Source organism: Sander lucioperca, chromosome 15 (genome assembly GCF_008315115.2).
Source record: "Sander lucioperca isolate FBNREF2018 chromosome 15, SLUC_FBN_1.2, whole genome shotgun sequence".
Classification (NCBI taxonomy): Eukaryota; Metazoa; Chordata; class Actinopteri; order Perciformes; family Percidae; genus Sander; species Sander lucioperca.
In genome coordinates, this window is record NC_050187.1 from 24,635,251 (window position 1) to 24,647,322 (window position 12,072).

Here is a 12,072-nt window from a genome sequence, read left to right on the forward strand (position 1 = left end):
CAAGAATCTGGGTGTGATTTTTGACAGTGCTTTTAAATTTGACAAACAGATTAGTTCTGTTATTAAAGCCAGTTTCTTCAGCTGAGACTTCTGGCTAAAGTCAAGCCCTATCTGCTATGCAAAGACTTCGAAAGAGTCATACATGCATTTATTACGTCTCGATTAGACTACTGTAACTCTTTATTTGTTGGATTGGATCAGCCATCCCTTCGTCAATTACAGTTAGTCCAGAACGCAGCAGCTCGACTTTTAACCGGGACCAAAAAGCGTGATCACATTACACCAATTTTGGCCTCGCTCCACTGGCTTTCTATCTGTTTCAGGATTGATTTTAAAATTGTATTGCTTGTTTTAAGATTTTAAATGGGTTGTCGCCTTCTTATTTATCTGAGCTTTTACATGTCCACACACCTGTCAAAGCACTGAGGTCTTCCAATCAGATGCTTCTCAATGTGCCCAGATCCAGGTTAAAGAATAAAGGTGACCGAGCCTTTGCAGCGGCTGCTCCAAACCTCAGGAATAGTTTACCTATTCATATATGAACAGCTCGGACCGCTGAAACATTCAAGTCCTTGCTTAAGACCCACTACTATTCGTTGGCTTTCAATTCAAGTTGAGCTTTGACACCTTTTCTACTGTTATTTTGTATTGTGTATTTTTGTGTATATTATCATTTGGGGTTTTTGAGCTTGTTAAGCACTTTGGTCAACTATGGTAGTTTTTAAACGTGCTATATAAATACAATTGAACTGAACTGATCTGAAAAATACACATTATAGTGGTAGGTGTGGAAAACAATGTTTTGCTTCCTGTTTGGATACTTCACAATTCCCTATTAACAATAGCTTAATAATGTGATGTGGTGGTTAACTTATGTGTATACATTACTCTTTTGTGTGTGTGTCTTCATTTTGACCAAATGAAGACTGGGACCAGACGTGTCCATTTAAATACATACACCAAATATGAATTTTCGAATTTTTAAATTGTGGGAAATGGGTACACAATTGTGTGGAAGACCTCTATATTGTATATTTCAATTTGAGGGAAATATAGTGTTGCTATAAAAAAGAATGGATCCTGCGTTGAATATTTCACCCTGTAAAAACATCATATATTACTGTACGTTTGTTGCTTCAGTGAATAGTTGAAACGAGCCGATATAGGATATTTATGATACTGTCAGACATTGTGGGAAAAAGAGTATTTTCCCAACAAAAAAAGTTACTCAAAGGGAAATCAAAGATACGTGTGCATGTTTGCCTGTGTGTGTTTTTGTGTGCTGTGTAAATTGGGCTATCCATTCTCATTAACAGTGTGTTTATGACTGTGAGTGTGTGTTTATTATGTTGGTGTGTGTGTGTGTGTGTGTGTGTGTGTGTGTGTGTGTGTGTGTGTGTTCTGGTACGTCATGCCTTTTGTCCTTTGTGTTTTTCTCTGCGTAGGGTGTGCTGCCCACCCCTTTGCTGTCCCCGTGGCAGGCACAGCACCAGGGCTTGACCCGTACCAGCATGCCCCAGCGCAGACAGAGTGAGTCACTAACATCCTTTGCAGCCTCTTCTCTATCTTTTCCTAACACAACTTATCCATAGGTCTGTAAATAGTCTGAAAAAAGTTGACTTTATCTCCAATTAAAACCCTTTAAACTACTGAAAGATCTTTGTTTAAATTAGCAGAGCCTTTTTTCACTGTGCAGTTATAGGGAGATTTGTATGTCAGTTTTAGACTTTTGAACAAGATTAGTAACATGCAAAATAGTACTAAACACAGTTTGACTTCTTGTCCCTTAGCAATTCATTTTCAGGTGTCGTTTTCCCATAGCTTCAGTTCTCTTTTATTTGCTGTGTTCAGTCAGAAACTAGCTGACTTTGGCGACTTTCGAAAACCTGCAGATACCTGCATTTTTAACCTTTACTCCCCTAAAAAATAATATATCTACCATAATTTGCAGTAGGAACAATGTTAATATATAATGTAAATGAATGATATAATAGTTCCATTAACAGAGGATGTATCTTCTACACATGACCATAACATGATCTTTGCTTTGGATATAAAAATTAAAATTGCAACATTTGCCTGTAGACTAAAAGAGGTTGACTTTATTGAGGACAGGTCTGCCGAAACAATGATCGCACAGTAACAGCAACGGTGAATCCCACAACAAAGCTTGGTTACACTTTACTTGAAGGTATCTACATAAGAGTCACATGACACTGTCATGAACATGTCATAAACATTATAAACAAGTCATACACGTTTATGACATAACGCTTCTTTTAGTAAGTGTCATTAGGTTTTTGTCATGACAAGTTATGGTTAAGATTATGGTTAGGGTTAGGGTTCATGTGTTCATGACAGTGTCATGTCACTCTTATGAAGATACCTTCAAGTAAAGTGTTACCCAAAGCTTTTGTATTATGCTGTGCTGATGAGGTAGCTAGTAGGAGAGGCAGAGAACGATAATGACATTGGGTAAATAGACTTCAGAAAATACACATATGTGAGAGAGCGAAGAGCAAAAAAACAAAGAAAGAAACAAAGAGAAGAACCCACGCTGTGTTCTTTTGATCTATCTCGGTGTGGATCAGCTTTGTATCAAGAGGGAGGGTGATGTATTTTCTTTTATTTTATCTTAGGTTATTTTGATCTTAAGTGCACCTATGTTTATAGACTGTTTCGACAAATATCAAAAGAGCGTCTGTACAGTAGGAGAAAACAGTACGAGGAGAGGTAATGACACTTAAATAGTCGGTATGCAGTTATATTTAGATATAAGAATGCTCTGACCTCCCTGGGCGCAAAGAGTTCTTGCCAGTAATGATGGTTTTCAGAATAGAAAATAGAATTGGGCTTTCACACAGGTGCCGCTGAATGGAGGATGTAGTAATTATATTTTTGCATTACATTGGTTTGTTTGTTGAACTAATGTGTGACCTTTTCTTGCAAGCATGGGCTGGGTGTTAATTCTGGATTTCTAATTTCTTACCACCAACAAGTGTCTGTTTTACAAGTCAATACCACCACATTTTCTCTCTTTCTCACTCTCCACCCTCTCTCTCTGTCTTTTAACCCTTTTTTCTCCTCATCTCTGTTCTCCGTCACTGAAAAAATGTAATTGAATTTCCCATGTTCTCTCTTCTACCTTTGCCTCCCCACACATAATGCCTATGACCAGGAGTGGAGCACCTAGTGCAGTACTTCACTGACACAGCGTGGTACAGTAATGTTTCTTTAACATGCAGTCAACATGCTGCCCCCACCTCCTGCACGCTGGGCTGTGGTTTGGCGTCACGAGGCGCGACTGAAGCATGCCCTTCTACATCTGTGTCTGCATGCTTTGCGTTGGATTTTCAGTTGTTTCAGAGTTTTGATCTGATGTATCTGTACTTTGAACTTTGGTCCACTCTTCTTAATGGAGGTCACAGTGAAACTTCTTTACTTTTGGTCATTTTTCATTTTTTTCACATTTCATTTACCTGTCTTTTCAATTTGTTCCATCTTTTTAAATGAAGTATATAGGAACCGGTATGCATGCATGGGTACATCTCTCTGTGTGGATTTGTTTTTCTATATCTTATTTATTGAAAAGGTGCTTTATTATTCTAGGTGTTCACCTTGAAGGATTTGGATGAAGTGTATTGGAAGGAATAACATTTAAGAAAACCCTTATGTTATGGGACGTGAATGCATATTACTGCTGTCCTGAGCAATCGCCTTTATTCTGACTCCCCTATCAAAGCAGTTAAGCACAGCAAGCAAAACAAATCAAAGTAATCACACATCCTCTGCTCTCGCAGTATTTCCACTGCTTAAATTCAAACATGATTCAACTCACCATTTACACAACCACCTATATTAAATGATACCACAAAGTTAATCTAGCTTTGAAATGGAGTGTTACCATATTGCCACTCTGATCTGCTTATGTGCTAGACATAACGGGGATCATTTACATCCTTATTCAAATTCTTGCATGTTGCTTTTCTAATCACACAGCCATGTTTTACTGTGAGAGAGGCTGGAGATGAGATCGGTTATTGTGGGTGGGCCCTGGCATCTTCCAGGTGCCTCAAATGTTGCGTCTTTCTTGGTTAGAAAGAACATTTCTATTCAAGTGATAGCTATCATCAGTAAGCTGAGCTATTTACTTCTTGGCAGTGAGGAGCTCAGAATGATTGCTGCTAATTATTTGTATCTGTAGCAGACAGCTGTAGATGCCAATAATTATTGACTTACACCCTGTAGATACTGCATGTTGCTAGGCTTCTTCCAGCTGGGCAAACTATAAATATATTCACTTAATGCAAACCTTGCAATTAAAGGTATCATATATTAAACGTAGTGTTATGAGAATGGACATTTTAGTTGTTGTTTTGTTTTTTTTTTAATCATGAACCACATTGTCCAAACTGAAAATTAGTACAAGGCATGTATCTATAATGATGATGTCCTATTAATGTAGTTGATTTACTTCATGACACCTGTAATTTGTGGATTGGAACGTCTTTTATTTAGTTTTTGAACTGAGTCAGTAGGGAGTGCTCCCAAACTGTATGACAAAAGCAACTGTACTGTATGTCAAAGCAAAAAAAAGGCTTAATAACATGCTCATGATTTGAGTGACAGACTGATCAGAGCTATTGTAAGAAGCAACAGTACATTATTTATTCAGAAGATTTAAAATTACAGACTTTGAAATCTAGAAACAGTATTTCTTTGCTTGAAAAACATGCAACAAAAAAATTATACTGGAGGTGGACAAGGTTTTTGTAATAGGCTAGAGGACACATTGTGGCAGGGGACCAGGAGATGGAGCTGTGGCCTCGGACATCGACTCCCACTCTCAATATAAATGACTGATGGTAGAAACAGGCAAAGCAGCTTGACCTGCACAGCTATATATTCACATCCTCTGAGATCTTACTTTCAACTCGCAGAGGGTATGTTTTCTGCTAAAACTGAGTTCATGCTTTAGATGGTTTCAGGTGGATTTAGATTATTTAGGTTCTGCTCAATGGGCATTGATGGAAAAAGGTCAGTCTGGTGGTAAAAACTGACAGTAATGCTGTCAGTATGCCCTACAGAATCCAACTCAAACTAAGTATGCTAAAATAGGAAATGTCTTGACAGGTTTTTATGTTGAGGTCATAAGCTATTCAGAAAATGTACTCATACTGTATAAAATATTCATATATAGTTCAATATTGACTTTTTTTCTGATCTGAGCAACTCTGCTCCTGCTGGTGGTTGTTTGGACTAATAAGTACCGTTGGCCTTGTATTCTGCTGCTTATCTGGAAACGTGGTCCAAAATAGTTGTTCTTAACAAGGTCCAAAATCCAATCCAATACAGGAGTGTTGAAACAAATACTAACTCTGTTATTAAGTCATAATGAGTTTTTGTTGTGTCTGTGTTAGAGAAGTGTTAAGTCAACTCTTGTTGAATCAGTTTGTTGTTTCGTCGTGCTGAATAATTAGCAGCTCTCTAACACAACAAATATTAAACATAATGAGCTTCACTGAGACCGTAATTGTTGCAGGATTTTGTGTTCATACCCTGTATGTCTCCTGGTGGAGGACAACACCACAGTTGGTCTAAATTTCATGTGGTTAACGACTCAGCATGTTCATACACAGGCAGCAGGCATCGTAGCTCTCAGTTTGAATGTTTTGAAGCACCTCTGCAGCAGCGATCACAAAATGAGTCAAAGACTTCAGTAGATCCCAGGCACTCACATGGCAAGGTTATTCTCTGCTTGTTTTTAAGTGCTGAATCAGGGCTTCCTCTGTGACTTTGCCTCTCTCATTCTAGGAATAGTTCAGGGGCTGGCAGTGGAAACAGGCTGTTATTAAAAAGTAAATAAACAAGTCAAAGGAAAGCAAAATTTTCAGTTTGCCTTTTGATTCAGAAGTTCCTTTGCAGCAGCAAAATATTCAAATGCCTGGAGAATTTTTAAATCCAGCCATTTCTGGAACGTGGTAAAAATAACTTCATTACACTGACTGTTCCATGACTATTTTATACCCATTTAAAATCATATATTGATATGTCTTTCCTCTTTTCTGCAGCCTCAAATACTACAGCCTTTCAACCCCTGCCTCAACGAGCACCTCCACCAGGGAAGACTATTAAAAACTCTCCCCACAGAGGGCCACAGTGACCTCACAAGGAGTAGATCAGAGGAAGGAACGCAAATAGACGCTGACCGTCGTCTTGAAGACCTTATGGCAGATGTGTCTGGGCCAGCACACCCCGATGAGATGAGTCATCTCCTCAGCACCAACCTGCACCGGCCAGGCTTTGGGGCTCTGCAGGGGGTAATTGCCAGAGACAGTCCAGCATCAGCAGCTCAGTCTGCAGCAGAGCATGAACGAAGAGCCCCTGCTGTGATACCGCAGAGCTCTGTCACTGCTAAATCTCCTGGTTTGACTAGCCCTCGCATGCTGCAGCCTCCTCGCCTACACAAGCGTGTGTCTCTCCCTTCACTCAAGCCAGGGGGCACTGGTGGCTTTGCCTCGCTGAAGACTGGGTGTTCCTTAGGGCCTCTGGCTAACCAGATCAAGCAGCTGCCCCCTCCATCTAGAGGCCTTCCCTGCTTTAATGCTGGACCCCAGGTTCAGGCTTCAAGTCTATGTCGTGCTTCACTGCTTCAGCCTCGCAGAGCATCAGAGCCTTGCAGGTTTCCACGGTGCTCCAACTCCAGCCTGAAGGAGCCCGATCAGGGGACGCTCAAAGGCCCTGGGTCAGCCAAGATCCTGATCCCTTTGAGTCGCTCCTGCCTCCCCAAGCCAAAGATTCCCTGAGGAGCATAAACACAGCCATCAAAACTTAAAACTGAAATCACTCTGACATTTATATTCATCCCTTTCTCTCCCCAGCCATAATAACTGTGTGATTGTTTCACCTTTTGAGTGTCAGAGGAACATACACTGAGCTGATTAACCCATATAGACTATTCAGGGACTGCCTGTGTCATTGACATCGGTATTGTGACTGCTGTATTGTTTCTATATTAGCATCTACAACTCCAGCCTGACTAACTGATTGAAATATAGTATCTAGCAGGATCTTATCGTCACAGCAATCCATAGTGGTATACAGTATAACAGTTTTGGGATTGAGGGGAATTTTATGGAAGTTTGCAAGCCATGCACATGAATGATAGTCTGGCTATCACCAGACCAAGCTCAATCTTTTAAAATTGAACATTAGTCTGGGGAGTCTGCTTTGTATTTTCTCTGCACAAGAGGCGTGATCAACGGACATAGTTCAAATGACTCTGTATACAATTGGATAGTCCTTCAACCAATCAGACCAACGAACGAGTTTGTGATTGGTTCACGCAAATTTGTAACAGAAGCAGGATAGATAAACGTACAGGTTTCCAGCCTGAGCTGCAGGGCAAAATCAAATCGGCGGCACATCGGGCTGGGTTTACAATCTACATGAATGCCGCTGATGCAAAAAAAGTGTTAACATTCAGAGAAGTCAGCTTTAGTTTTGTTTTGTAATGTCCGCTGGCTAAATTTAAAAGTCTTGTCCTCACACAGCTGTGCCCTCTGACACACAGGTGCATTTGATTTTAAACATGGAGGTGACATGAATGTGACCTTTGTATTGTAATAGAAAGCCAAGGGGAAGATGGAGGCAAAAACAAGAAGTGAGAAATAAAATAAAATAACAAGTGGAATGGGGGGGCTAGACTGAAAAACAAATTTGTCAAAGTTCTCTGCAGCTGTCACTCCCAGAATGTGTGTGTGTGTGTGTGTGTGTGTGTGTGTGTGTGTGTGTGTGTGTGTGTATGTATGTGTGTGTGGAAGTGAGAGATGAGATACATAGAGGTGAGGTGCATAATGTTTTTAGTTACATCCTGAGTTAACCTTTGAACCTGCACATATTAGCAAAAGGGGTCTCAGACCTTCTGTGTAAATGCAACTCAGACGTAATTATAGGCTCATAAAAATAATACCATGATGGTGGTGGAGATATTATTTAGAGAAACAGTGTGCAAGTGAGGAATTAGGTTTTATACCGTAGCGGAAAAGAGCAGTGTAATAAAGCACTCACACATTTAAGTGTGTTCAGGTACAATGTAGGCCCACACACACAAACACAAACACACACACACACACACACACACACACACACACACACACACACACTAAAAGTGTCTTTTATTTCAGGGCTACTTTGTGCATTTGTAGATAGAAAACAGTGAAGAGTAACAGGATGTATGATGAGAGAGAGGAGACAGCATGTAACAAAGCTTATTTATTATCTGGTAATCCTTACTGTAAGACAAACACAACATAAAACATGTGCTAGTAATGTCCCTTGTTTCTAGTGCAAATACACACTTTTTTAGTGAAAAAAAAGCCTCATTTGAAAGACATAATTTAATATAAGAAAAATGTAAGTCAAACTCAGGTTAATAAAAGTGACATTTAGGAAAAGAAGAATTTGGGAGACAATAACTTGTAAAGAAGGAAATTTTTGCAATGCACACTGACTTCCTTTAACTGTCTCAATGACCCACACATGTAAACATCAGCTAACAGGCACTCGTTAGACGCATGAAGCTGCTGCCTTGTGTGTGTGAGTGTGAGTGAGTGAGTGAGTGAGTGAGTTAGTGACTGTGTGTGTGTGTGTGTGTGTGTGTGTGTGTGTGTGTGTTTGTTTTTGAGTGTCTGAGTTGTCGTTTTCCCCCCTGTCTCTCTCTTGCTCTCTTGCACATCACTTTGGGAACATCAAAGGTATTAGTGTGGTATTTTCAGGTAGGGAGCCTTTGGGGCTTTAGTGGTGTTTCTGTGGGAGTTTTTCAGAATTGTGTTTATCTCTCCTTTACGGAGCCCTTTTGCAGTCAAACGCTTCCGAAATGTCCCCTAACGGAGAGCAGCAGTGTGTTAAAAAGGCCTTCTGACAGCAACTCTGCTCTCTTCTCTGTCACGCCGCGTGACCGCTTGGTGTATGCCTCTGGCACTGTCCGGTCTACTGCATCCAATAATGCACCCTACATAGACAGAATGAGACAGGGAGAGAGAGATACACATAGACACATCACACACATAGACATCCGGACACACAAGTTACATGCACAGGAGCTCTGACAAAACTCAAAGAGACATGAAACGCAGAGGGAACACACACACATTGGGCCCCATCGGGAGCGCAAGTTCATTCCCTAATTTACCGACGTGAGTCTGTGGAGGGAAAAGTCTGCTGTGCGTCGGGTGCAAAATAGGAATGATACATGCGCCGGTGTACAAAGTCAGTTAAGCTGGGTGCAAGATAGGGCCCATCAGTTTACACTTCCCAGTAGCCAAACAAGTGTGTCTACATACACACTTTGAATTCTACAGTAAAGTGCTTACAAGAGTGTTTGTGTTGTTTTGGTAGCTCTCACAAAATGAGCTCTCCAAGTACACATTAATCCATCTGTCCAGTGTAGACAAGAAAAGGTGGTCCCTAGATTACCCTGGAAATGGGTAGAGGCTGGAAATGTGGATCCATGTGGCTGATAACAAATGTTTACCTGTTGGACATTTCAGCATTGTGCCAAACCAGCCAAGCAGTCAACACTGCTATGGGAAGCCAAGAAAAACCCATTTATTTTAATGAAAACAGAGAGAGAAAGATGCATACACAGGATAAGAAAGAGGAGTTTAAAGCAAAGAATAATAGATGTAGAGATGAAATAGTGAAGGTGCTATGATCAGGAGAAGCCATTTCTGGCAGACCTTTCTGCTTGTGAATGTTTGTCATAAAATCTCGTGAAGGTGTATATAAGAGAGGAGAGGGACACAAAATACATAGCATGTCTGTTTGTGTGCACTGTGGTCCAGAGAATAGCCTCAGCTGTGGCACTGACTGCTTAGTAATCCCAAACAGGAAATCAATGTTGCCTGCTGTATGTGTTTGTGTGCCTGTGTGTGTGTATTTGTACATCTCCAGACACCTCTGGCTGCCAGTGTTTCTCTTTTGGAAGTGTGTGTGTGTGTGTGTGTGTGTGTGTGTGTGAGAGAGAGAGTGTGTGAGAGAGTGAGGGAGGGAGGGAGGGAGGGAGGGAGGGAGAGGGAGATGTGTTTGCCTACAGGCCAAAGGCAAACCCATGCCAGGGAAAGCAGGGCAGTGACATCCTTCTCTCCCTGTGCTGTATTCCCTATCTCCAAATCAATATCCGTGCTCAGTTTAGCAGTCAAGCCAATCAGTCTTGCTAGCTATGCTATAACAAAACCACAACTGGGTTCTCTGTAGCAACTCGGATCAATTCTAATGCAGGATCTTGATTCACTTTTTTTCCCATAAGACTCACAAATTATTAGGCTGCATTACACAACAGGAAAAGGGGCCAGGTTGATATATATTATTACTGTGAATGGCATGACATGACTACATGTCGGCAGTCATTATCTATCTCTAAAGATGTTTTCATGCAATACGATGAAGATGCACAGCAGCTGACACATTACTTGACTTGTAACCAGGAAATCTACTAATATTTACAACATAGTAGAGTTACCGCAAAAAACAAAACACAAACAGTGACAAACCCACAGATAATCATCACCTACTGTAACTCAGCAGTTCCCCTCAGCTCTACGGAGCGTTTTACGGCCTTTTAGCTTGTTGTTTTATTTTTACAGCCCACGACTTTACTGTTTTGGTTCACTCACATCAATGTGTATCATGACTCCAAATGAATGCTACATATCTGCTGAATTAGTAAAAACTGTAGCTACTGTTTGCTAACACATTTGCCATTAGCTGCTTCCAAGTGGTGAAAAAAATCAGTTAATGCTGGTTTAAAACCACCAGAAGGAGCAGTTGTTTCCTAGCCACCTCTATCTGCTCCTGATGATGGTTTTAAAGTAAAGCTTAAACTTGCAAATATGCCTTTCTCTATTTTTGAGATAACTCTACTAAATATTTAAATCTAATTTTTGACTTGTGGTTTAGTATATTTGTTGTCCAAGCAGCGACAGACACGGTACAGCCCATTGATGTCCTTTTACAGTAGGTTGAAATCCACCACTTAAGTGTTACAGTTGTCATTTTCAACAGCTAAATTTAAAAGTGTGCAGATAAAGCACATACCGTAGTGTAGCTGTTTATATTTTTTTCCCATAATATACAAGGTCACTGTATTTATTACTTAATAATCTCCAGTATCAGCTGCTTTCAGATGTTGAGCACTATCACCAGTATACTGTGCAATATTGTTTGAAGCAAAAACATGAGGGAACGCTACACTATGTATTTTAGCTACCTTTTATGCAAATGAAAGAAAAGCAAATTCAGCTTTTTGAAAATTCTGATCCGAGCACTTTAAATGACATTAGTTGTTAATGCTGAATGAACATTAAACTGGATTTAGAAGCTACTTGGTTTTATAGTACCTTTTGATTTATTATATTCTTTCTTTTTTCCCAGTGTTTCTCACTTTGCAAATGTAATCGTATTTTTCTAGGAAGCCATGTGAGACAGCAATAAAGGTTGAACCAAAAAATCTGATAAGGGTGTTTCAGCTAATCTTCTGTTAGTACTGAAGCAAATGGAGCTTTGTCACCTTTTACCATGTTTCTTTAATATGTTGTTTCCATCACAATTGCTTGCATGTTAGACCAATAACCTCCAGACGTGTTTACACTAAATGCTTAAAGCTTTAGTGCGTAACCTTTTGATATTAATGAACGTCTGTTACATTCAAGCCATTGCCAAATGAGTTGATACAAAGCTAATTAACACTATCAGCTCTATCAGCAACTTTCTCTGTATTTCTCAGTATGGAAGAAGATTGTGTCATCCGGTGACTTTCCCGTGCAGATGCTTGAGTAAAGATAATTACCTCTTCTGAAGAGTCCATCATGTTTTTTTAATCCTCTGTGTCCTCCTTGCATACTAGCAACTGGATGGAGGAGGGGTGGGGGCGCATGCGCGATCACGGAAGGCTGTATCATGTGGACGCGACAGTGTTGTTGTCATTACTTAGAATTCCTCATGGGGGAGACCGAAACTACGCACTATAGCTTTAACTGTAGGTCAACAGAAAAATGTTAAACTTCCGAGCAG

At 40.3% G+C, this 12,072-nt stretch overlaps 1 protein-coding gene and 1 long non-coding RNA gene across 12 annotated transcripts in view; both read left to right on the plus strand.

Moving 5' to 3' along the window:
* ccser2a (coiled-coil serine-rich protein 2a) overlaps window positions 1-7,165 on the plus strand; it is a 58,422-nt gene extending 51,257 nt beyond the window's left edge. For 4 of the 7 annotated variants that reach the window (XM_031308181.1, XM_031308171.2, XM_035992096.1 and 1 more), the window contains one exon: window positions 6,072-7,165. In XM_031308181.1, coding sequence (XP_031164041.1) covers window positions 6,072-6,806 — 735 coding nt within the window. In that variant the 3' untranslated portion in view covers window positions 6,807-7,165. Of the gene's footprint in view, window positions 1-1,445; window positions 1,531-3,178; window positions 3,219-6,071 lie in introns of all 7 variants that reach the window. The other 3 variants (XM_035992099.1, XM_035992098.1, XM_031308189.2) reach the window with 2 other exon arrangements.
* A 291-nt stretch (window positions 7,166-7,456) lies between these two features.
* LOC116056070 lies at window positions 7,457-11,514 on the plus strand. 5 transcript variants are annotated; one of them, XR_004895178.1, is made up of 2 exons: window positions 7,457-8,640; window positions 10,097-11,514. It is a non-coding gene; the product is annotated as an uncharacterized LOC116056070 (long non-coding RNA). The 5 variants fall into 5 exon arrangements; XR_004106480.2 differs by having other exon boundaries at window positions 7,457-8,632; XR_004106474.2 differs by having other exon boundaries at window positions 7,457-8,628.
* Window positions 11,515-12,072: the final 558 nt, after the last annotated feature.